The 25760-nt window shown below is 42.2% G+C and overlaps 1 protein-coding gene and 1 non-coding gene across 5 annotated transcripts; both read left to right on the top strand.

Moving 5' to 3' along the window:
• Positions 1–1009: 1009 nt before the first annotated feature.
• Nap1l1 (nucleosome assembly protein 1 like 1) lies at positions 1010–25449 on the top strand. 4 transcript variants are annotated; one of them, XM_087902144.1, is made up of 16 exons: positions 1011–1137; positions 8298–8334; positions 12434–12519; positions 13431–13533; positions 18689–18830; positions 19033–19113; positions 19872–20000; positions 20805–20876; positions 21482–21621; positions 21947–22092; positions 22185–22204; positions 22838–22960; positions 23398–23427; positions 23934–23984; positions 24633–24702; positions 25329–25449. In XM_087902144.1, exons 2-15 carry the CDS (start codon positions 8318–8320, stop codon positions 24666–24668), a joined length of 1176 nt encoding a protein of 391 aa, XP_087758270.1. In that variant the 5' UTR covers positions 1011–1137; positions 8298–8317; the 3' UTR covers positions 24669–24702; positions 25329–25449. The 4 variants fall into 4 exon arrangements, with proteins under 4 accessions (XP_087758271.1, XP_087758272.1, XP_087758270.1 ...); XM_087902143.1 differs by having other exon boundaries at positions 24633–25449; XM_087902145.1 differs by lacking the exons at positions 23934–23984; positions 24633–24702; positions 25329–25449 and adding an exon at positions 23658–23753 and having other exon boundaries at positions 1010–1137.
• Positions 8488–8630, top strand: LOC125390139 (small nucleolar RNA SNORA48). The gene has a single exon (XR_007228671.3). It is a non-coding gene; the product is annotated as a small nucleolar RNA SNORA48 (small nucleolar RNA).
• Positions 25450–25760: the final 311 nt, after the last annotated feature.

The raw sequence follows: 25760 nt of genomic DNA, 5'->3' as shown, positions 1-25760 counted from the left end.
ATTTGTATTTCCAATGTTTTTCTACTGTATGATGTATAGAGTCTGGAATACTCCAGTGTAGGCGTGTGGGAGAACGGGAATGTAAAATGTAGACAGTTCCTCAGTATTACAGACACAGATCGGATCGTCCTCCTTAAAGGGTGTGTGGAAATTCAGACCACACTTGTTTTGTGGATAGATTCTCAGCGTTGTGGCACATACCCACACTGTGGAAGAATTAAATTTTGATACCAGAGTGGACTACACAGTGCGGCCCTGCCTAAAACCAAAACAACACAAAGAGTTAACAGGTGATCTGTAGCCAGCTGAAAAAGAGACGCAAGGTTTCACAAGCTTAAGGGTTTTATATACGATTTACTTTTTCAGGAAGATGAAAGATTGATACACTGGTTGTTGTCACTATAAAGCATTTTAAGAATACACAAAATGTGCCCTTTTCCACCACCAGATGAACGAGAGCAGAAATAAAGGCTTGCACATCGTTGCAGAACACCCGACAAGGCAGGGAGGCCCCTTTGACTTAGAAGCAAAACCTGCGGAAGGTGCCGCTGCGGTGTTCACGGTGTTCACGAGGCAAGAGCTGTGGTTCTTCGCCGGGGTGGGAAAACGATTTCAGAGGAGAGGGGCGGGAGGGAGACTTGCAGGAATTAGGCCTGGGTGCGGATGGGAATCCGAGTCGGGATGTAGCAAGCCGGCTACTAGGCTGCTGTCCCTAACCCAGCTGGCAAGGAGAACCAGGGTTGTCGCAGTGAGTTTGGGATCTCCATCCCACCGCGGAGGGGGAGAGGAGACGGCGGGGGTGCGCAGCGAGCAGAGGACCCACTCTGGCGGGAAGCCTAGGGCTCCCGGGGAGAAGAGGGACGGCTCTGTCTCTAGGCAACAGGGCCCGGGCCCGCCTCCCGCTCCCGTTGCTAGGCGACGCCGAGGCCAGGGGGCGGGGGGAGGAGGGCGGTGGAGCGGCCCTACGTGCTGACGCTAATTGTATATGAGCGCGAGCGGCGGGCTCTCGGGTCTCTTTTAGCGCCATCTGCTCGCGGCGCCGCCTCCCGCTCCTCCCGCCGCCGTCGCCGCCGCCGCCCTGAGTCACTGCCTGCGCAGCTCCGGCCGCCCGGCTCCGCGTCCGAGCCTCCTGGAACGGTAACGGCTGGGCCCGGGAGGGTCGGGGGATCGGGACCTGCGGGGTGTGTGTGTATGTATATCGGGGTGTCGGAGGCCGCGGGCCGTGCTCCGGTGGGGGCCGTGCGGCCTGGGGGACCCCGGCCGGCTGCGGGGCGCGCGGGACAGCGAGGCCGAGGGAGGAGCAGCAGCAGCAGGAGGAGGCCACGCCGCTGAGCGCATGGGTCGCCCGGGCCGCCGCTGCCCCGGTGTCCCCTCTCACCCCCCCACCCCCGCGAGGAGCAGGGCGAGCAGGCCGCGGGGGTGGGGTGGGGTGGGGGTGGATGGAAAAGAACGGTGGCCGCGAGTTCCGCCCGCGGGGAGGGAGGGATGGGGCTGCGCAGGCCGAGGCCTTTGCGCTCTGGAAACGGGCACGTGGGGGACGCGCTGCGGCCGGCGGGAGACCCTGCTCTCTCCCGCCATGCCTGGGCCCACCAGACTTCTCCCCCCCACCCCCAAAGAGTTGTAGGCAAGGAGGGTCGAAACGAGGACCAGCCCTGAGGTTGCACACGCTTCCCCTGAGGAGAATGTGCAAACGGATGGGAGGATGGCGCCGGGGTCGGTGCGGGGGGGGGGGGGCGCGGGGGGCAGGAGAAGCCTGCTCGGCCAGGGTTGTTAAGGGGTTAACACGTGCAAAAGCATTTAGCTTAGCTGTATTTAACGAGAGCGTTTTGTGTCTCACAGGTACAGTTAGAAGTTCGCTGGGTACCTTGACCCGGGGGTCTTATTTATGTGGCGAGAACTTGATCTTAAGTCTTCTCAGACCTCCAAATGGTTCTAAGAAGGAGGCTGGCTTGTTGAGGGCGGGGGCATTCTAATAGAACAACGTGGTTTTCCTCTCCGGGATGATGAAGTGGATGGAGGATGAGATGGAGCAGGACATTAGTATATACCGAGTGAGCTCAGTGCGCCACATCGCTGTGAAGATCTCAGGAGTGGCAATGAAGGGAGGAGACAGGTCCTGTCGGGAGGGCTAGACTTCCAGAATCAATGGGTGAACCAGGCACATCCTGTCCCCAAGGACTCCTATTTTATACCATCTCCTGTTTTTAAAATTCTGAGAAGACAAACGTTTTAAAGACTCAAAATACTAACCTGGTTTCCGGAGAACCAACACAAGAGTTTGTTATTTTTGAAAACAGTTGCCAGCAAAACATCTCTTCACACTAATAGCCAAAGAAATTTTCGTTGTGTTAAGGAAAACGTTTAATTTAATTAAAACTAACTGCAGGTAAACGGTTTTTGGTGATCTTGGGGAATTCTTGTCTCTCAAGCTTGTTTACAGTTGAAATACACATCCCAGGTTTAAACTACACACCTACTTTAATTCCAAATCTGGATTTGGAGGATTTAATTTAGCGTTAGTAGGGGCTTAGACATCTGTCATAAAATCTTGACTTAACCAATAGATGTTCTTTTCAAGTGAGCATTTAGATTATTGAATAGTTAAGGACTCAACATATCAACGAGAAAAGTTTATCAGGTCCGTCCCCCCTCCCCGCCCCCACCACACAGGGTTTTCCTGTAGCTTTGGAGCCTGTCCTGAAACTAGCTCTTGTAAACCAGGCTGGCCTGGAACTCACAGAGACCCGCCTGCCTCTGCTTCCCGTGTGCTGGGATTAAAGGCCTGTGCCACCACCGCCGGGCAGTTTGTCAGTTTTATCTGTTGCAAAATACCTGGGTTTTTTTGTTTTTAGTCTTGGGTCCTATAATTGACAGTGTTTAATACTGAGTGTGGCACCTGAGCTGGCCTTTCTTGAGATTAAAAAAAAAACAAAACAACTTTTGGCAGAACCAATGTGACTAAAATTCTATGGCTTATTTCATTATTTGTTGCTTTGGGGAGCTAATTGTTGTGCACACTGAGGTGGTGGGAATGGCTGCTTCATGCTTATTTAGTTCTTCATCAATCACGGACCACTGGACCATGTTACCTACTGGGTTTGTAGGCAGGAACTACTAGACCAGGCAGGTAGTTAGAGGCCAGCCTGGTCTACAGTGTGAGTTCCAGGACAGGCTCCAAAGCTACACGGAAACCCTGTCAAAAAGGAAGTAACAGCTAAACCTTGGAATAGCCTTTCATCGCTAAAAACGTATCTGGGCTCCATTTTTAATAGCCTGAAGCTTTGTGCATCTTTGTTTATATTCTTTTCACACTAGAAATGAGCTGTGGTTTCCTTAGAATAGAGTACTACAGGGGCTGGCTTGGGTTAAGAGCGCTGGTGAATCTTCCAGAGGACCTGGTTCTAATTCCCAGCACCCACATGGCAGCTCACAACTGCCTATAATTCTGGTCCCGGGGACTCTAACAGGTATGCGCGTGGTGTGCAGACACACATGTAGGCAGAACACCCACTCACATAGGAGTAAAGGTTAGAAAACTTTAAGGATTCCAGGGGGTACAAACAGTCGAGGCACAGTGATATTGAGGCTTCGTTTGTTTTTAAACCTCTTATTACATGTCTGCTGTGTAGATGAAGCTGCCCTAGAACTCAGATCTGCCTGCCTCTGCCTGTGGAATGCAGAGATTAAAGGCTCGGCATTGTTTAAATTCCATACGCATCGTTCATTCATTTGTTTATTTAAGGCTGTCAGGTAGCATTAACTTTCTTTTGAAACTGTTTTACTGTACGGACTTAGGTGGTGGTGCATTTTAACTAGAACAGGTCTAGCGTGGTAAAAAGCTTATCTAGAGTTACTTAGTTTTGCAACGATGACTTTGTCTTTTAAATCGTGTTTTGCTCACATGTCTGCCTGGTAGCTGTGAAGGGTGTCAGATCCTAGCGTGAGAGGACACCTAGAGTGGGCTCTTGGTCTCTGCAGGGAACACAAGTGCCCTGAAGCAGTGAGCCATGTCTCTAGCCCCTTTATGTTGGTGGGGTTTTTATGTTGTCTGTTTTGTTTTTCTGCATAGCCCTGGCTATCCTGGAACTCACTCTGTAGACCAGGCTGGTCTCGAACACATCCTCCCGCCTCTGCCTCCCGAGTGCTAGGATTAAAGGCTATATATTGAGTTATAAAGGATGTTGTCAGACTGGAAGTTCTGGACATCAGTGTAGAATTCAAAAGCACTGCTCTGGGTTTTTCTGTGGCAAAAAGCTATAGTGTAGTCAGGTGATTTTGTTCCAACATGGAATTTGCTTACATGTAATTAAATACTGGCTGCTTAGAAGCCTTTGCATATATAAGCTGTGTGTGTCACATACGCATAAAACTGAAAGCTGAATGGAGATCAATTGTTACTAGTAAGTGAGGGATTTTGCCAGCTGCTTGTCCCTTGTATATCTGCTGTTGGGTTCGAGGATACTCTACCTATGGGAAGCTTTTGTACATACAGAAGGTAGTGTTCTTAGGTAGTCCATTTAGCTTGGGAGTTTAATATTTGGCCTGGCCAGTTTTGATTTCACCAAATGAAAAAGTGTTTAAATTGTGAGGTTCAGCTGGAGGAGCCACCTTGGTGCTGTGCCCTGAACTGGTGAGAGGACTCCAGAGCAGCTGCTTCTGAGGGCTGAGACAGAGAAGCCCAGTCACTGGGTGTCCTGGAGTCTTGTTAAACCATCATCTAAAGTGATGCTTCATCCTAAGTCATTATTTTCTAAAGAGGAAATGTTTGTCTGCTGATGAATTTCATGGGAATTTTTCCAGAAAATGATTGGCCAGAAGGTAAGTTGGTGTCTGGCTGATATGTCCAAGACCATAAGATGATCAGTGTGTACGTATGTCATCAGGGCTTTTGTTTTGCCTCACCTCTTTCTGTGGAAATTCTTACTCATTTCAGTTCAGATTAATAATTGACTTAAGGAAAGTTAGAAACTCCCCATTGAGATGGTCTATGCAGTATTGGGTTACACATTGAACATTCTCTGATAACGGTCCTGACGTTTCTTCCTTTTGTGGTAGTATACTTTGGTTAGGGGATTGTATTTTGTTTTACTGCTCTGATGATGTGGGAAATATTTTAGCTGGACATGGGACATACGCCTGTAGCTCCGCACTGGGGTATCTGAGGCGATAGCATCCTGAGGATGTAGTGATCCCAGGACTTGAGTGTATTAACTAATGATTTTAGGCCATAAGCAACCTCACTAGGCTATTCTATTACATATACCCTTCACTAGAAGGGAGTGACTCCAGGCTGGCAGTCTAACGGTGATGCAGGGGAAGCGCTGTCTATGTACCCAAATACTTACAGCTGTCTGTTTCCATGTGGTCGGTGGCGGTTCTGTCAGGTCTAGCTCTCTGGGTGGTGCTGGGGAGCAGACTCAGGTCCTCCCTGAGCAGCAGTCGCTTTCCTGGCTAAGCTGTCTCCCTGGCTGAGAAATAGAACAGCTCAGTAAACATAGGGTTGTGCTTCTCAGTGTGATCTCAGGGCCCCCTTGCTGCCGCAGCAGGGGTTCTTGGTTAGAATACTGATACTTTGGGTTTATTGGATGTTTTGGTTTAGAATCCAGCCTTGGAGTCCAAGAACAGCCCTTTTTCTAACATTTAGATTTACAAAAGGTTATGTTAGTTGCTATACTGTGAGGTACTCTTTGTTGCTCTAACAAAATGCTCAAGAAAGCAACTTAGGGAAGAGTTTCTTTTGGCTCATAGTTGAGTGGTCCATTATGGGGAGGAAGTCATGGTGGGCGTTGGGCTTGAATCTCTGGTTAGAGAGGTGAAGGCTAGCGCTCCTTCACTAGCCCATGGAATGCTCCTGTCTGCATTTAGGAAGGTTTTTCACTGTAGCTCCGGTCATAATTGTCAAGCATGCTGAGAGGCTTGGCCTTAGGTGATTCTAGATCCTGCCCAGTTGACAATGTCAGCTGTCACAGTATCCTTGCGGAGTATGCTCTTAACTGGCATATCATCCTAACCTACTAGCTTGCAGAAGTATTGACCCCCATGCTAACGGTGAATGACTAACCACTGCAATGTTTGCTAGAATCAGTATTTAGTTAACCCAGCAAGTTCCAAGATGTTTCTCAATTATGTTGGTGCATATTATAAAACAAAATAGTACAGAATGAAAAATGTTCTCAGCTTGGTTCATGCTTACTGTCCTTGTGTTCCGAGTCTGAGGTGAGATTGCCCAAAGTTGGAGAGTCTCTGGGCTGTGCAGTTCTAGCCCAGCCTAGGCTACAGGGTGAAACCCTGCTTTAAGGAAAAAACTCCTTTGTCCTTGCTGTCTTGTTCTGTGGAACTATTACTGTTTCTTATGCTTTTGTACAAAGGTCTTAAGGAACTGGAAGTATAGCTTAGTGTAGTGTGCATTTGATTCCTGTGGCCAGATTACTTTCTAGGAAAAGTAACTTAACCCATGTTTAAGAACATCTGTTCACCCTGGGTTTCCCTGTCTTGAAAGAAATCTTTAGTGATTTAATGGGCAGAACATATAATCCCAGTTGCTTTCATTAGAGATTAAGAATCAATGTTCTTCTCAATTTTAAATTAGTATTTGTAATTAAAAATTAGTATTTGTAATTTTATAAAAAACACTGTTGCTAGAGACAGTTTCAGTACGCACTGCATAAAGCAGATGGGAAGGGGTGGAGTGATGGGGGCCAGTGTTCTGATTCCTAAAGCACCCATGACCCCGTGACTGAGGCGCCCGCTTGTGCTTTCCCGGCACACTCACCGTGTCCCCACATTATACACCATCCAGTGGGATGGGTGTTGCTAAGTTACTGCATACAGTGTGAAGAGCAGTGACAAACAGGTCTGCAGGCTTCAGTTTGAAGGCCTTCCCAGCGCCCTCTTTGTGTTCTCACTGTTCCTGCTGATACTGTGCATGTTTTTGGTGACTGAGTCTTCAGGGCAGGGAAACAAGTCCCAAAAGCTGGTGGTGGGCATACTGGAAGTCTCCTGAGTGGCCCCGCAGAACTAGGCTGCCCTGCAATCTGAGCCACCTTTATGGTGGTCACAGGACTGAGAACTAAACTTTGCTGTTTAAGCTGCTATAGTATTGAATTCTGTTACTGCACTTTCCTCATCCAAACCCTGAGTCAGTGGACATCTTTAGAAGCTTCTAGAGCCCAAGGGGATGGCCATAAGAAATAGGTTTTTGGCAGCTCAGGCTGTCATCTACCTCCAGTAAATACTCCTGCGATAGCTTCAGAGTACTTGGGCCATTCAGTTTTCATAAAATAGTTGAAAGGTGCAGGAACTATTCCTGTTTTCAAAGCCTTCTAGAGTCATAAAAAGGATAGGTAGGCAAAAGTGTTCTTTTGTTTTGTTTTGGGGGAGGGTTTGAAATAGCGTTTCTCTGTAGCTTTGGAGCCTGTCCTGGAACTAGCTCTTATAGACCAGGCTGGCCTTGAACTTGAGATCCCCCTGCCTCTGCCCCCTAGTGCTGGGATTAGAGCGCCACCACCACACAGCTAAGCAACGTTTTTGAAATGAATTTGATGACTTACTGGGTAAAGTTCTAAGTTCTAATATCCACGTATGCCATGGGACACACACAATAAATAAATGTCATTTTAAAATAAAAGGGATTAAAACACAAAGTCCCAGCACTAGGGAAGCAGGCAGATGTCTGCGCTGAAGCTAGCCTGGCCAACACAGTGAGTTCCAGACCAGCCAGGGCTACATGGTGAAAACTTGTCTTTATTTTTTTTTTAAAGGTGGTGCATTTGCGCGTCTTTAATCCCAGCACTCAAGTGGCAGAGGCAGATGAACCTCTAAGTTAGAGGACAGCCAGGGCCGTTACACAGAGAAACCCAGTCTTCCGAAAACAACAAAAAATGATTCTAAGGGGCTAAGTTGACCATTGTTGTTAAAAGTTTTTGCTTAAAGACAACTAATATTTGATGGTTGAAGCAGGTGTGCATTCTTCGTCTGTGAAATTGCAATACCTAGCCTCTGAAAATTGTTATCTTCTCCATAAATGGGGGGGAGCATTCAAGACAGGATTTCTCTGTAACAGTCCTGACTGTGGAGCAGGCTGGCCTCTAACTCACAGAGATATGCCTTCCTCTCTGCCTCCCTGAGTGCTGGGATTAAAGGCGCCATGGTTTTTTTTTTTTTTTTTAACGCATGCTATTGTAAAGGGAATACACAATTACTTGATTATGTTGTATTGATTATAGTGTTCCACTTCAAGTTTTTCTTAGCTTTAAATCATGCTTATTTCTAATACTGATTCTTTTTTTTTTTCTTAGATATTTGGAGTTCTTACAAGATGGCAGACATTGACAAGTAAGTGGCAGATATTTCTTCGTATTATGGCGTAGTTAGTGGCGGTACAAATTGTGTACTGTGAAAATGTTACTGACGTCCTTTGATACCTGGTCTATGGGAAGTTGGGTAGAATATCTAATCTAAAATGCTTTATTCACTCTGCAGTAAACCAGTCCCTGGCAATGGGCAAAGAGACACCTTGGTGGTGGTGTTGTCTTATATCAGCCAGGGGCAGAGCAGATGGCAGTCCTTTGTTCATCCTAGCTTGATGCCTGTCTTGGTGGCCAAAGCTGTTTCATGCCTGGGGCACATAAGAAAAAAGCCAGGTGTACTGGCACACACACGCCTTTAATGCCAGCATTCGGGAGGTCAAAACAGGCAGATACTTGTGAGTTGGGGGCCAGCCTGGTCTACAGGGTGTGTCTAGAACAAATGACAGTAAACCATTTGCCAGTGTTTGGTCCTAAAAAAGTGCTGCGCCCTGGGCGGGGGTGGTGCGCACCAGCCCTTAGGAGGCAGTCGGGCCTGTGAGTTCAAGGACAGCCTGGTCTACAACCCAAAGAAAGAAGTGCTGAGCATGGTGGTAGATCATAACTACTTGGGAGAATTTTTGGCCTGTATGTATTTCTCAGCATTTTTCCTATTAACACTGTGAAGACATGTAGAATTGGAATAGCAACAGTATACACACAGGTTGCAGTGAGAAGGTTGGTTGGACTCTTCCCCTTTGGGCCTTTCAATTGCATGCTCCACCTTACCCCAAGTGTAAGGGCTCTTCAGTTTTGTTTTCATTCATTTCTTTGCTTTTTTAGAATGTTACTGTTGGTTTGGGGAGATGGGTGGGCTGTACTAGGGATTGAATTTAGGGTTTCACACATGCCACCGAACTGTCCCCCCAAGCTGACTGTTGAATTGTAAGAACTGAATAGGAAGCACTGACTTAGCTTTGTAACGTGGTGTTGCTGTTGTGGCTTAACCTTTTTTGAGGCTCGGCAAGGTTTGTTGTGGCATCTTGAAACACAGGTGTCAGTAGGTTTCCATGTAGTGTGGGTGACTGTCATGTAAGATTATAGTCAGGGAGGATGGGATAGGCTGCTCTGTCATGTTTAATTTGACAGTAGTCTTACCAGCTCCTCACAATAGTTAGCTACAACACTGGTGATTAAGATTGTCGCTGGTTTAGATAATGAGGGCATGGAGTTGGGGGAGGGACAGAAACTTGACCGGGTGAACAAATACAGATTTATGTCTTTCCCATATCTATACATGCTTGCTGTCTTAGAAGAGGACGAGGAAGTAGATTACTTTGACATGTAGCCTGACTGTTGGCCTGTATGGTTAGGGTTTAGAATTCTAACGAATACGTTTTATTCAGGATTTTGAAGGGGCTGCTTTGTTGTCACTGCCTCCAGTGTGATGTTGAAATTCAGAAGCCACAGTTCTTTGATCACATATGCACTTCATTTGTTTTTGATGAGTTTCAAAGGGCCCTGGAGCTAGCTCTTGTAGACCAAGTTGCCCTCGAACTCACAGATCCACCTGCCTCTGCCTCTTGGGTGCTGGGATTATAGGCGTGTGCTACCACTGCCCAGCTTGATAAATTTCTTTAGTTTGGCTTTGGTTTTGAAAATATTTAGTTTTGTCTTATCACTTGATACAGCCCTCCAGTAGTGGGCCTTCCAGTTGCCCAGTCAGTGGCTCTCCTTCTGTCGGGCACACTTTGACTTGCTCTCTTGCCTCTTCTCTCTCTGCAGCTCTTGTTAGATGTCTGTCTTGGAGTGTCTTCAACTTCTTATCTTCAGTTCTTCATCTTTGCCTCTTTGCTTTTTCTGGACAGAGATTAAGGAACTTTTTTGTATCCCCAATCTTGCTTTACTTCTCTCCTGATCTTGGTTCACTGTCATTCTCTGGATGCTGCTTTCTTTCCTGTTTGGTCTTGTTTACCCTCCTCCTTTTAGTTTGATTAATTTGTAATCTTTTCTGATGGGTGCTTGATCATCTTGTTTGTTAAAATTGGTGTTGAGGGATACGGGATTGAGTGCTTTGAAAGATATTAACAATAGTTGATTAGAAAGCACGCAGGTCTTTTTCATGTGGGACTCTGATGTAGGGTCATTGCTTTGAGGACCCCCGATGTCAGAATGACATCTTGGTGAGTGTCTGGGTGTTGATGGGGTTCCACTGTTGCATCAAGGAGGTAGCTAGGGAGGTTTTCAGCATCTGCTTTATAAGCAGTCATATTAGGCACTCAAAATAATGTTACCAATACTGTTACATACTGAATAGCTTGTATTCTCTTGAAGATTGTCTGTCATTTCTTACTTAGATTTTAATGAACTTGATTGTCATTTCTTTTTTCTGGCTTCAAAATTTTGTTCCCCTTTCCTTGATATCCTTAACCCTTTAATTACTTTCATCCTTTTTTTTGTTTTTGAGTTGATGATCTTAAGAGTTAAACTTAGATGTCATTAATCTGCAGTCTTAGCAGCCATCATTTTTTAAGCAATTAAAACTGCAAATTGATTATAACAGCTTGATTTCCCCCGCTTCCCCCATTTAATTCTGTGTGGCTGTTAGTCCTGGGAAGGTGAGAGAAGGGGCCCTCAAAGGAAGAGCCAGTTACCTGAGAAAGAAAGGCCTAGGTAGGAGTGATTTTTAATTACTTTGAGCCTTAAAACTGCTTGCAGTATCCTTGCTGTTTTGTTACTATACCTGTATTATTTATAGAAACAGAAGTAGGCTGGATTTGGCCATATGATAAGGTTTGTGAAATCTCTTTTAAAGACTTGGAGTAAATATTTGAGCATAAATAAAAGACGGGCGGCTGTGTGTTAGCTAACAGCAGCCCCTGGCTGTGCATGCACAGATCATAAGGAGTCGGTCCTGAAACTAGCCCTGAGTTTCTCTCTCGTTCATAGGGTCATAGATTCTACTTGAGTTCCAGTACTCTGGTTTGTAGACTACCCCGTTACATATGGAAAAACCTCCCCAAAACAAAACCAAAATATAAAAGAAAATTGTTCTTAACCCTACCCTCTTTATTGCTAAATTTAATCTCATGTCTACAAAGTAGGGTTTGCCAAGACGATGAGAAAGATGTCTTCTAATGCAAGTGTCCTGACTAAATTTAAGCAAGGAGTTGGCTCAAAGGTCTAAACATGACTTCTCCATCTTTGCTGTGCCATAAAATATTCATAAGCAGAGATACGGGATCCCTGTTTCTCTTTTTTTCCCCCAAGACGGGGTTTCTCTGTGTTAGTCCTGACTGTCCTGAAACTCACTCTGTAGACCAGACTGGTCTTGAACTCACAGAGATCCGCCTGTGTCTGCTTCCCAAGTACTGGGTTTAAAGGTGTGCACCACACCACTACCTGGCTTGTTTTTGAGATAGGAAATCTCTGTTACCATGCCGCCCTGGCTATGATAGTGAAATCTTATACACCAAATCATTTAAAACTTTAAGAATCATTATCAAATGGAAGGTAGTCTGAGCTTGATCCATCCTCTGAGTTCCAGGACAGCTAGAGAACTACATAGGGAAACTGTCAAACAAAAAACAAACCACCACCACCACCAAGTAAAAACAAAGAACCCAACCATTCCCTGCCATAAATTGGGAAAGTGATGTAGGCCTGTAATCCTGGCACTCTGGAAGGTAGAGGCAGAAGTGTCAAGTTCAGAGCCTTCACCTGCATAGAAAGTTAGGTGCCAGCATAGGCTACGTGAAACAAATGTACAAAAAAAAAAACCCAGCAAATAAAATGTCATTGCCAAAGCCTGCTCAGTTATTTAGTTATAAAATGGACTAGGCAACGGACTTCATCTTGGTAATTTGTTATGATAGTGCAGTCATTGGATACAAGCTTGAAAGCATGTTTCCTGAGGGCGCAGACCTACTAAACTGCATTTTTGAAGCTTGTTTTAGCTGGATGGTTTTAAGTGGATGTGTGAAGTACTTCAGTTAGTACTTGTCTACGTATTAGAGTTAGAAAATAATCACTTTTGAATTTCTGTCCTTTTAAAAGAACAAAGATTTTTTTATTGAAAAATCAAGTTTCTCTGTAATTTTGTTTTGTAATTCATACATTTAAACTGGTGTGATGCTATGACATTGTAGCAAAGAACAGTCTGAACTTGATCAAGATTTGGATGACGTTGAAGAAGTAGAAGAAGAAGAAACGGGTGAAGAAACAAAACTCAAAGGTATTCTTTTCAATTACTTGAGGAGCCAGCTTGCTGGCGTGTGCTCTAGAGGAGAGTAATAGAAACTGTCTCCCCCCTTCCTCCTGTCCATTGTCCTTTAGTGTAGTAACTGTGTGTGTTCCTGTGTAAGGAAGGAAGATAAGTGAGTGTAATAACATTCCCCCCTGTTGCTGGAGTTAGAGCACCTAGCTGTGTCATTTCAGAAGGGTTGGAAGTGGGAATAACTTGGCAGTGCTTCTAAACTATGTTTGCTATTTAATTAAGGTAGAAAGTGTTGTGTCTATCTTTTAAAATGTACCCCAGTAAACCCCAAAAGGGCACATATAAATGTATGTGGATTCAGTGAGAGTTTACCTAGCTGATAAATTATGAAAAATTCTGAGTTCCAATGTTTTTTCAGTTATAATTGATGCTGCTAAATGTCTATTACTATAGTTGTGTATCATCTAGTTATTGAATTACTATTAAAAGCAAATTGGTCTCCAAGAATACAACTGAAAATGATTTTGTTATAGTCTCAATTAAATGTACATAAAGTCAAAGCCCATTTTTTTTATTACAAATCAAACATAAACATCCAGATAACACCTTCAGTTTTCTCTAGCCTAAAGTGCACTTGGAGTTTTCTGGTAAGTGTGACTTGTGGAGACTTGGGTAGGCATCGGCACAAAGCATTTTGCTTCCCAGCGTGAACTGGAAAGAAAGAGTTTTGTTCATTATGCTTGTGATGGCCTAGAGAAATCCTGGGCTTTTTTTCCCTGAGTGCTGGGCTGTCCTCAGCTTACTGTACACATCTACTCCTCACACCATCATTTTCTGGGCCTGTTAGCAAGACTTCATGAATAGGTGTCCCGTGGAAATGGCAGAAATGGTTTTACAAATCCTTTCAATGCTCCCTTTCTTTTTAAAAGCGCGTCAGCTGACTGTTCAGATGATGCAAAATCCTCAGATTCTTGCAGCCCTTCAGGAAAGACTGGATGGTCTGGTAGACACACCAACAGGATACATTGAAAGGTACAAATTCTTTTTTTTCCCCCTACTCTCCTAATTTATCTTTTCTGTAAAAGGAATATTGAAGCTTACCTGTGTGATCATGGAACGATAATGTCTGTTAGTATCTAGTATAAAATTTTTCAGAGTTAAGAATGATTAGATTGGGTCCTGACTTGGTTCAAGTCTGTAGGAAGTAAACATCTTAGCCATTTCTGTGATTTGTTTAGAAATTTGTTAGGAATGTACAGAATTAGAAATACAGGTTTTTAAAATACAGATTACTTCCTGTGCCACCTAACTCAGCTTTATGATTCGAAGGTCTACTATCCTGGCTTACTGGAAATGTTCCATGGTTCTGTGTGTCTGCCCTTAGGTTGCCTGCTTTGCTTTTGGACTCCTGTTGACAAAGACTATACTGGAATGGGACCCACCATTCTTTATCGCCTCTTAGGGACTCAAGAATTTCTTTGTTACTTGGTGATAGAATTTCTACTTAGAGAGCAAACATTCTTTATGGCTTGTAACAAGATTTCTGGAGGTGCTAGGATTTCTTTCCAAAGATGTTTAGTGGCTTTATCTTCCCTGTCTCTGCCATCCAGTTTTTTGTGGATTATTTTCTTTTCAACCAGTTTAGAAGGTGTGATCTTGTTTTACTGTCCAGTAAACTTGGAGCTGCTTTTCAGAAAATGTGCAAGTCTTATAGCCCATTGTGCCCTCTTTTCTTACTGAGGTTACTGTTAATCACATTTTCAGAAATTCTTAATGTATTCATTCATATTCCTTCTTAAATTACTGTAAAAAGTATTCTTCCCAGTGGAGTTCTTCAGTAAACAGAAATCCTGAATTTTTATATTAGCAAAATGGGTAGTGTTTTGTTTTTCCTTTTGTGCTCGTGACTTGGGTTCTAATTGTTTAGGGAATCTTTCTGAGCACCTGCTTTCTTGGTGGCCAGTTGGACCTCTCACGTTTAGGTCTTTAATTTCCTTCAAAGTCCAGCTTTGTGCTTGCTACAGGTAAACATCCATTCCTTCTTGTTTTTCAGTAAGTTCTTATTAAACTGTTAGCTATGAACTTTGATTTATACATGTACCATCTGTTAACATAGGATGTTCTTTTAAATAATTGAATTTGTCTGTGAGTAGAACACTTTGATCTCCCTGGTCTTTCAATCTGTTTTTGTCTTTACCCATTTAGTAGCTGTAGGTAGCTTCATAGTGTTAACACCTGAGACAGGCTTCTGGAACCAGCTTTGGGCACAGTCTTCACGTTGATCAAGACAGGATTCTTTATTCCTTGACAGATGTTTCCTTCCACACAGTCCTATGTGTGAATGCAATCAAGGTCACCTGCCTGCGGCTCTCCCACGGTTGACAAAGCTGTCAATTTTTAACTCAGAAAGTTACAGCGACTTTCCTATCACAGATGGACAGAGTAGTGTATCTTTATCTTCCGTATGTTTGTATCGATGATCACATGCTATCTTTCAGCTTTGTGATTACCTTAGAATATTGGTTATATTGATTTCTGTATATTTTGCTTGTGGTAACCCTATTGTGAATGGTATTCCTGCTTATATGAAGAAATGCTGTTTTTTTAAATGATAGTGTAGTCAGTAATATTGCTAAAATCATTTGTAGCTCCCCCCATTCGAGGTCAAACTAGCCTCATCACCAAGGAATAAACATAATTAATATGTTAACATCACTTACTTGTGAGTGTGTGTGTGTGTGTGTGTGTATACACACACACACACACACACACACTTATGTGTACAAAGAAACTTTAATGGGTTGTTTATAGTTAAAAGCCAAGATTTGCTTAACAATGAGCAGGAATTTTTTTTCTCTCTTCCTACCTCAACTTCTTTAGAAAGTAACGAAAAACCTTGTACTTTTTAATTTGGAGTTTAATGCTTTTGGGGAGATTGAGGCTACTTTTTAAGTAATTGTTTATGAATGTGTTGCCGCCATGTTTGTATATGAAATTGTGTGCTGACTCTGGAGGTCAGAAGGTCTTGGATTCCTCTTTAGCCACCATGAAAATGCTGGGAACATAGCCCTGGGCCTCTCCAAGATCAGTAAGTGCTCTAAACATTTCTAGCCTTGTAGTCTATCTCCTCCCTTCTGTGCTCCCCCGCCCCCCCATACACTTAAGAGGAGGTGGCTGACCTGGAACTTGGTATGTACACCAGGCTGACCTAGAATTCAGACATCCCGCCTGCCTCTGCCTCTCAAGTACTGATAATAAAAGACTGATACTGTCATACCCATTGTAAAAGTCCCAAGTTTTCTTTAGTGTAAATTTTGGTTTGCTGTTTTCTGAACATGTATGTATATATGTTTGTAGTATGTAGCTTAGGATTTAAAATCCTCTAGAGCACCCAGGTTCAATTCCAAACACCAAATGGTGGGTCATAACCATCTGTAACTTCAGTTTCAGGTTATCTGACTCCATATATTCAGGCAAAACACACATAAAAATAAAATAAAATCCTCGGTTATCTTGGTCTTGCTAATGTTATTAGAGCCTTTACTGTTTTGGTTTTTTAGTTTTTTGAGACTGGGCTTCTGTAGCACTGGTTGTCTGGAACTTGTTCTGTAGAGCAGGCAGCCTTGCATTCAGATTCGCCTGCTGGGTGCCCAGCCCTTAGCTTTACTCTGGATTCTTTTCCGTGTTTCTGTGACGGCTCTCCTAGTTGTCTCTGGCCATGGTGTGTACTTGCTTTGCTTTGCCTCTTGGTCTAATCTGTCCTTCATAGCCTTAGCATTCTTTTTTCTTAAGATTTATATTTTTGTGTGCATATGTGGTTGCCCAGGGAGGGTAGAAAAGGACAATAGATCTCTGGAACTGGGCTTACTGTTTGCAGCCCAACATGGGTGCTGTGACGTGACTGGCGTCCTGTGTTAAGAGCAGTAGACACTGTTAGTCACTGAGCCATCTGTTCGGCCCCCCTCTTATTTTTGTAAATTCCAATGGGGAGCAGTGAGATCGACACCTGACTACCTGAATTTAATCCCTGACAGCCACTCAGAAGTGGGAGGAGAGAACTATCTCCGGTGTTGTCATTGACCTGTGCACAGCTCCCCCAACTGTGGAGGGAAGAAGACATCCTGACCATAATAATGTTCAGCGTAGTTGAATTGCTTAAACTTTCTGCTTCTTTGTAGTAACTGTTTACTTAGTCTGGATATGTGAACATGGGCTTCAGTTCCCCGTGTAGACTGGTTGAATTTAATTCAGTTTATGGTTGTGTGTGCCTGTGTACTTTGGTTTTTGTATTTTGTAGTTTTTTCATTGAGACATATATGTCTTTGTGTCTGCTACCGTAAGGTAAAGTTTTCTTTCTTAAGTTCAGCCCTTTGAGACATGAACCCAATGTGACTACTCTGGTCTCAGGTTTCTTATGTAGCTTCTTGATGTCTGTCTTTAACCTCTCTGCAAGTGTGTGCCCTGTGTATGGCTCTAAGGGAAGCCAGAAGAGGATGTCATATCCTAAATACAATCGTGTTTACTATGTTTAGCTATCTGGGGCTGTCTTTCTCTGTTTGTGCCTTTCTGTGTTTCACAGCTAGATCAAACAGCTGTATGTATATTGGATAGCTTATAGAATACTTTAAAGATGATACTTTTTCTTCAAGGCAATAGTTTAATTTACTATGATGTTTTATGTAGTATTGAATTTTTTTGCTTTAAATAATATGGTTTGCCTCTTGCAAAAGCCTTACGTACCCATTTGTGTCGACCAGTAGCTCACAGCATTGTGAAGTCAATTTTTCAAGCTACACGTCTCTATCTCTTGTGCACCATTAGCTTTGAAGACAGGTGTACATTTGATTCCTTCTCCTTTGTGACTTATTTTTTTTTTCCTTTGGAATTTTGTCTTTAGTATTATTGAATAGGAAGAGACAATGGTTGTCCAGGGGAGGAACTGATTAAGGATTTCTTACAAAATGGTTTCCCCTAACTTGTCATCAGCTTGTTTCCTGGCATCCTCTCTTGAGGCTGCAGTTTCTGTACTAATGGGACAGCAAACAGTCTTGCTTGGAGTTGACTATGGAGGTGTGTGCCTTCTTTCCGGAGTTTTCTCACTTGCTCTAAAATTTCTAGGGTTAATTTTGCAATGGGGAAAAAGGCTAGCAGCATATACTAGTCCCCAATTCCATCACTCTCCGAGCACACACTGTCCGTGTGTGGGGCCGTCCTCTGTCCTCTGTCCTCTGTCCTCTGTCCTCTGTCCTCTGTCCTCTGTCCTCTGTCCTCTGCCCTCTGCCCTCTGCCCTCTGTCCTCTGTCCTCTGCCCTCTGCCCTCTGCCCTCTGTCCTCTGTCCTCTGTCCTCTGCCCTCTGCCCTCTGCCCTCTGCCCTCTGTCCTCTGCCCTCTGCCCTCTGCCCTCTGCCCTCTGCCCTCTGTCCTCTGCCCTCTGTCCTCTGTCCTCTGCCCTCTGCCCTCTGCGGGTTGTCAGGCTTCTGTAGAGTAGAGCAGAGCTGATCCAGTTGAATGTGTTAGTTCTTTGATTTTACTATTCTAATGGTTAGGTAAGAATTATTTTATAATATTATGGAAAAAATTCAATGGGTATTCAGGTTATTTCTTACTCAGATTTTCTAAAATTAGGTATGTCTTGCTTCAGTGTGAACTTTAGGGGCACTAGACAGAAGGGTTCATGACTTTAATCTAATTATGTACGATTCAAAAAGAGTACCAACCAGGTATGATGTACACATCTCGTCATCCCAGCACTTGGAAGGTAGAAGTGGGATGATCGGGAGGTCAACGGTCATCTTTGGCTAGACCCTTGGCAGCCAGTGGACAGTATGAGACCTTTGTACCCTCTGAGAACAAGACGTCATTGTGTATTGTATTATATCAGTTGTGTCGGGTATGAATGGGCATATTCATCATAAGTTCTTAATGTCATTTCAAGTTTCAATTTAAATATAGAAAGTGATAAAAAAATAGCCATTTCTCCAAAGCACACCCCTTTCCCCTAGTTAATACAGATGAGGTAGGTACCTACACACAAATCAAAAAATTAAGTTAGGCTGATGCACATATCACTGAGATTCTGTTCATACTGAACTTAATTATAAAATATTTTTTGTTTCCGTTTTCATGTGAATAAAATGTGAGTTGTGTTTTTCTATGATTCTTATGTAGCTGGTTTCTAAACTTTCAGCTTGCCTAAAGTAGTCAAGAGACGAGTGAATGCTCTCAAGAATCTTCAAGTTAAATGTGCACAGATAGAAGCCAAGTTCTATGAGGAAGTTCATGATCTCGAAAGAAAGTATGCTGTTCTCTATCAACCTTTATTTGATAAGGTATGAATTATGCTTCTTATTTAACTCGGGAAAACATACTTGTGAATGGTGATACTTAGCAAGTGGTATGGGTAGTGAAACCAGCAATAACTATTAAAATTTGTGCTATTTACTAGTTAAATCTATGAGGCATTAATTAGAAACCCGTAGTTTTAAGTGCGCTAATGTTTTTACACAAGCTCTTTATTTTATTTTACTTTAGCGATTTGAGATCATTAATGCAATTTATGAGCCCACAGAAGAAGAATGTGAATGGAAACCGGATGAGGAGGAAGAAGTTTCGGTGAGTGCCGAAGGGCTCTTCCTGTCTCTTAGGACAAGGACTTCTTAGAAGAAGTGCATTTGTTTTTCTTTTTTTCCTTTTCTTTCTTTTTTTTTAATTTTTATTACTTTTTGAGACAGGGCTTCTGTAGCTTTGGGACCTGTCCTGAACTAGCTTTGTAGGTCAGGCTGGCCACAAACTCAGAGATCCATCTGACTCTGCTTCCCGAGTGCTGGGGTTAAAAGCACCACCACCCAGCTCAGAAGTGCTTTTATCTTCTTAAAGTGTGGCCTTATATAAATGGCTGTAGGTTCTGGGTCTCAGTGGTGTTCTCACACCTGGGGAATGCCCTTTTTGCATGGGGATAATGCAGATGAACCACTCTTCAATCTGGCATTGTCTTTTATACTATTTTGAGCTTTTTGTGTGGTTTCCTTTGAACTTTATGATGACGGGCAAGGAACCAGACAGGTTTCAGTTGCCCCGCCTGCAGTGAATAATGGCAGTCGTGTCAGATCTGTGCTGTGTTCTGTGGCCTGGTCAGTACGTTATTCTGTTTCAGTGCCAGACTGCACATTGGGCACAGGATTGGGTGTCCCTGCAATCCTGATCTGCCTGGTGGTTCTTGATTTCTGTGGAAGTGAGGTTTGGATGAGGACAGTACTTGCACAGTTAAACCAGAACATTGAAGGTTGACAGTTACCCTTAGTGAAATAGGGGTCATAAGCCTATCCAAAGACCCAGTATAGTCATTTAGATGTTTGCTGTCCTTTTTCAAGGAGGAACTGAAAGAAAAGGTCAAGATTGAAGATGAGAAAAAGGATGAAGAAAAAGAAGACCCTAAAGGAATTCCGGAATTTTGGTTGACAGTTTTTAAGAATGTTGATTTGCTCAGTGATATGGTTCAGGTAATTTAATTCACAAGACCACCTGTTTACCTAAAAAAAAAGTCTGACATTTAAATATCTGTGGTTGCTAATTTCTTCACTTGACTTATAGTTTTATAGAAAGAATTTGACTTTGATTAAAGTATTTGGTCAAATTTAGTAATAAAATAGTGTCTTTGGTGATTGATCATTATCAGCTGGTTCCTTCTCATAGTTTATAGTACCTTCTTGGTTTCTTGTGCTTTAGTATCTCAAGGCAGGGTGGTGAGGAAACTTGGGTTATTTCATTTGTATTGCCCTGAAATATTTTTTTTTTGAAACTTGCTAATCCAGGGGATATTTGCGCCTTAGAATATAAAGCTATTTAACTCATTCGCAAATGTCTTAATCCCCAGAAAAGCAGAGACGTTAGCTTTCCTTGGGAAACTGCCTCACTTCTTGAGCCCTTGGCCTGGGTTGTATTGATTACGGGGCGGTGACAGCAGCAGAAGCGAGTGCGAGTTGTGTTCCTGCTTTCCCGGTGTGTGAAGGGCAGCAGTGTGAAGGGAACAGTGAAGGGCAGCAGTGTGAAGGGAGCAGTGTGAAGGGAGCAGTGTCTAGGGCAGCAGTGTGAAGGGAACAGTGAAGGGCAGCAGGTCTCATCGGGAACGTGGTTAAAAAGGGCCGTTCATAGATCAGTCAGTATGAGGTAGCTTCAGTTCCCTAAACCAAAATAACCTGGCTGAGAAGCTTTAGGGTTCATAGTTCCTATACAAAACTTCACTGTAGTAATGGTATTGAGCCTAAGATGCCAAGTTAGATAATAATGTTTATTTTAATTTGCAGGAGCACGACGAGCCTATTCTGAAGCACTTGAAAGATATTAAAGTGAAGTTCTCAGAGGCTGGCCAACCCATGGTAAGACAGCTTAAATACTTAGTTTCACAGTGTTTACAGGCAGGTTTAAACGGATGGTCTTCGAGGGTTAGGGGTGGAAGTGAGGGATTGCAGCAGACACAGGGTGCTCTCTAAATTAAATACATTCGTTTTGGGTATCCTAGATCAGAGTGGATAAAATAGAACAAAGTAACAGTGTGTGCAGTGTGGCATTTGCCTGGGGTGCCTTCAGGTAGATGGTGCCAAGGGCCTCCCTGGGGAGAGGTCAGCTCACCGTCCCTTCTGTGCCTGTTACCTGTGGACGGAGCTGTGAATAAAGGCTCAGTCTTTCGTGTTGTTGGAGGTCCAACTTCATATTTAAAACCAGTGTCTCTGGAGAGATGGAAAGAAGGGGCACTCAGGAATTTATTTAGATTTACCTAACTGATTTAATTTGAAACCGTATTTATCTTGTGCCTTCATTTACTTTTAGCTTTAATGTAATTACGGGTTCTCTTATTCCTGTTAGGATTATATTTCAGTGGGAAGACAGCATTGCATGCTTATCAAACCATGGGTCAAGCTGTGTATTAATGCATTGAAATTCACGGTTTAAGAATTTAACTCACTTTTGTTTTCTTTTAAAGAGTTTTATCTTAGAATTTCACTTTGAACCCAATGAATATTTCACAAATGAAGTGTTAACGAAGACTTACAGGATGAGGTCAGAACCGGATGATTCTGATCCCTTTTCTTTTGATGGACCAGAAATTATGGGCTGTACAGGGTGAGTTAATTGTGCTATGTTTTTCGTTTAATTGTAGGCAGAGCTTACAGTATTACATTCCCTTGTGCATCCTGTTAGATTGCAGTCTGCCATTTTCCTCTGGGTCTGGCTATAGCATGTGTATTTTTGGGAAAGACTATGTTATTCACTCTTTTTATATCGTGTTATTGCTATTGTAAATCTGTAAACTTTAATGCTTTGTTTAGAAAGTTTTCCCATTTAGGTTTCATTATCCTCTAAAAATTTAATTTCACATATGAACTCTTAAAATCTAGAAGTCACGTGTAGTAAAATACTATGAATTCTATATATTTTGTTTCCTAAGGTGCCAGATAGATTGGAAAAAAGGAAAGAATGTTACTTTGAAAACCATTAAAAAGAAGCAGAAACACAAGGGACGTGGGACAGTTCGTACTGTGACTAAAACAGTATCCAACGATTCTTTCTTTAATTTTTTTACCCCCCCTGAAGGTGAGTAGTGTCTTAGTGGTTGTATATGTCAGTGCTTATTGTAAATATTGGTGTTTTTTTTCACATTTGGATTTCTTTTCTTTATTTTGCAGTTCCTGAGAATGGAGATCTGGTGAGTTGAGTGTTTATTCAACTTAGCATATATGAAATCAAAAAGCTAGACTTTTTTTTTTTCTTAAGACAGGCTTTCTGTAGCACTGGATGACCCAGAACTCAATTATTTAGACCAGGCTGGCTTGAACTCACAAAAGAGTCACCTGCCTCTGCTTCCCAGGTCCTGGAATTAAAGGCATGCACCGCATCTGTTTTATGTGTAGTAGTTGGGAACATGTGTGAATTCCACTTGTGTGCACGATGCCTGCATGAGTCAGAAGAGGGTATAGAATCTGCTTGAACTAGAGTCTTTAAACTAGGTGTGGGTGGCTTGCAGGTGTTGACCACAGAATCCTGGGTCTTCCTTCTGTAAGCAGCCAGTGCTATTAACCAGTGAACCGTACCTGCTGAGCCATCTTGTCAGCTCTATTTCCAGTCTTTCCAAAGGGGATGTCACAAAGTTGCTTTTTTTGCCTTTTTGCTCTTTAAACAAGAAGCCATATATAATAAATAAATAGATCCAGTTTTTATTTAGTATGATTTCTTTGTGTCTGTGCTGGCCTGCTAAGATGTAAGTGACCCCTTGTTCTATTCTTTTAAGTGACAGGAGAGCAAACTTGAACTTGCACGTGACAATGATTTTTCTTTATAGGATGATGACTCTGAGGCTATTCTGGCTGCAGACTTTGAAATTGGTCACTTTTTACGGGAGCGGATAATCCCGAGATCAGTGCTGTACTTTACTGGGGAGGCTATTGAGGATGATGACGATGATGTGAGTCTGCTTGAATCCTGCTGCGGGGTCTCTGGGGCGGGCACCATAGCCGAACTTTGACAGGGTTAGATTGTTTAGTAAAAGTAGGACAGATGAATTCTCAGTTTTTCTCAGTTTAGAAGTGTCTAGGATATTTGGGTTCATTATTTTCAGTTTTTTTTTTCTGTTAGAAAAATTATTGAGTTGATGCAACTTGGTTACCAATGGATATATTTTACTCTTAATTTGATGTCATGAAACAACAGAGCTCTTTGAGTGTTCGTAGGTGTAGATTGTAAAGAAGTCTTAAAGGGAAGTGCTTCAGCCTGTAGCTAGAGCAGAGTTGGGAAATTTTTATGCAGTTATTGGCTTTCTTTCTTTTTTTTAACTTACTATATTTGCTGTATGATGGGTGCTACAGATGCAATATTCATTCACACTTTGTCCTCTCTTTTCAGTATGATGAAGAAGGTGAAGAAGCTGATGAGGTAATGTTTACCAAATGAACAAATAATTCACTGTATAACACATTGAGGAGAAAATTATTGAATGATTAATGTATTCCTTTGCCATAATCATTCTGTGATTTGGGATAAATTTTGGAAAATATGATTTTAGAATTCTACAGCCAAACAATGTATGTATAAGGTTTCAATAAATAAATTGCAAAACTCAGCAACATTTTTTTTTTATTTCAAATAATTTTGTTCTGCTGCAGGGTTATCAGCTCTTTGAAGAAGTCAAAAGCTGCAGTAAACTTTTCCAACGTTGGCTGCAGTAAATCTTTTCAATAAAAGCTGTCTGGATGTCTCAAGTTGTGTTGGGAAATTTTTCATGTTAGCCGCTTTCAAATTAAATTGTATTATCAACAAACTCTGTAATCATGAAAATCTGTTGACCCATAGAGTAACTTGTACTAAAATTTCCGTACATTATGAGTCAATTTTTCCTAATATGTACCTACTTCATGGATGCATTTTGAACTTTAATATAGGAAGGGGAAGAAGAAGGAGATGAGGAAAATGACCCTGACTATGACCCAAAGGTGAGCAAAGCCAGTGCTTCTTCTCAGTTGAACTTAGACTGAAGTTAGTAGATAAGACTCCTAAATGCTCAGTATCTCAGACTTGGCTGTTTCTAAGGATTAAAACTTTATTTAGTCAGATTGGTTTCCTCCCAAAAGGAAATTATAATTAGTGTTTAATTGGCTAGCTAAAGAAGATCTGAATGCAGGAGTGCTTTGAACTCGCAGTGCTGTGTGCTGGATTCTTCCAACCACTATCACTGTTACTTAATCCCTAAAAGCCGCTCTCTTCAGAGATCCGTTTGATTTCATTCATCAACCATACGCTGTGAAATATCAGGAAGGTACTTTTTAATAAGCAAGTATAAGGGAAGTAAATAAGTACTTTGATAGGTATGAGTTAGTCTAATAATAACTAAATATAAACAAGTTATCTTTGAGAATAAGAAGACTTGTTAAAAAATGTCCAACAGGGTGATTATTTTAAAGATTTATCTCAGATAAAGCTTTTTTGTATACATAAGTGACTTGCTAATATTAAATAATTTATTACTAACCCACATCACTTGTTTTTACCATCATTTTTATAATACTGTGATAAAGTGACTATTGTTTAAAAAAATTCAAAGTAGGTAGAAGCTAGATTGACGTATTGTTTTCCTTTAACAGAAGGATCAGAACCCAGCAGAGTGCAAGCAGCAGTGAAGCGGAAGGCCTGGCCTTGAGGACGGCCTACCCTGTAATAGCCTAAGCTCGACTCAGTTACTCACAGCCTTATGGTTTTGTATTTTCTTGGTAGAATCAGTAAGTTTTTAAAGGAAAGGAAATTGATATTTTAAAGACCAATTTGTTCTGCCTAGACTCCTGTCAGATATGTTGAATGCATATAAACCCTCTCTATTGCATGTTCATTTATTGCTGCAGCTTGGTTCTTCTGGAATATTTTCATCATGTAGCTATTGTAATACAATTATGAAAATCAACTGTTGAACTCATTCGGTTTAGCTGCAGCCTTCCTAAAGAACCAAAGTTGGTTTCAGCTGGTAGAAGTTGAAGTCCGCCTGCATCCGCTAGTGCTTCCCTTGTGTTTAGGGGATGCAGTGAGTGACACTGGAGAAGGAGAATTGTGGATGAGAATTTCCAGTAAGAGCAAACCTAATGACTGAGGGTATCAGGGAGTTTGTATTTTAGATGCTGTGACAGAAGTCAGTTCGTGGCATTAGTTAAACAAGCTGAACAAATGCTAGGCATTGTTTTTTCTTGTTTTGTTTTGTGTTGTGTGTTTTTTTTTCCAGAATTTAATCTGATAGTATTTAAATGTACTTGGAAAACCTCCATTAATGAACTATCTTTTCTTTGTGGTAGGAACTACCTTCTGCTTTCCTGAAAAGGATGGACTTACATCATTTGAACCTATTTTGATTTTTTCTCTTGTTTGTTTGCCTAATTTTGTTTTTATAGCCTACAATAAAAGTGTCACACAGTTTGAGGTGTCAGAGGATGTCTCAGTTTGTGCGGATTGAGGCTTGCAGAGGGTTAGGTAGCTTGAGTTCAGGGATGCCTAGTTTTCCATGCTGAACAACTTTGGAGAAGGGAATACATATGTACACACGTGCTTTGAAAACTAACAAGTATTGTACGATACTTTTTTTTAAACAAAGGTTAAATTCTATTCGTTAGAACTAAGTATCTTTGTGACTGTTCATTTGAATACTTAGTGCTCAAGGATGAGTAGTGTGTCACTTAGCCATGCTTCTGTTTACTGTGGAGAATTGAGAATGGGTGGTACTGTTGATT

This window comes from Myodes glareolus, chromosome 26, assembly GCF_982192425.1.
Source record: "Myodes glareolus chromosome 26, mMyoGla1.1, whole genome shotgun sequence".
Lineage (NCBI taxonomy): Eukaryota > Metazoa > Chordata > Mammalia > Rodentia > Cricetidae > Myodes > Myodes glareolus.
The sequence above is the reverse complement of the archived record's forward strand: the minus strand, read 5'-3'. Positions and strand labels throughout refer to the sequence as shown.

Bases quoted from the DNA above. Each gene is read 5' to 3' on its own strand.
- Nap1l1 (XM_087902144.1), top strand. The intron at 21,622-21,946 runs GTGAGTTAATTG...TTGTTTCCTAAG, and splicing joins GAAATTATGGGCTGTACAGG to GTGCCAGATAGATTGGAAAA. The intron at 22,205-22,837 runs GTGAGTTGAGTG...TTTTCTTTATAG, and splicing joins TTCCTGAGAATGGAGATCTG to GATGATGACTCTGAGGCTAT.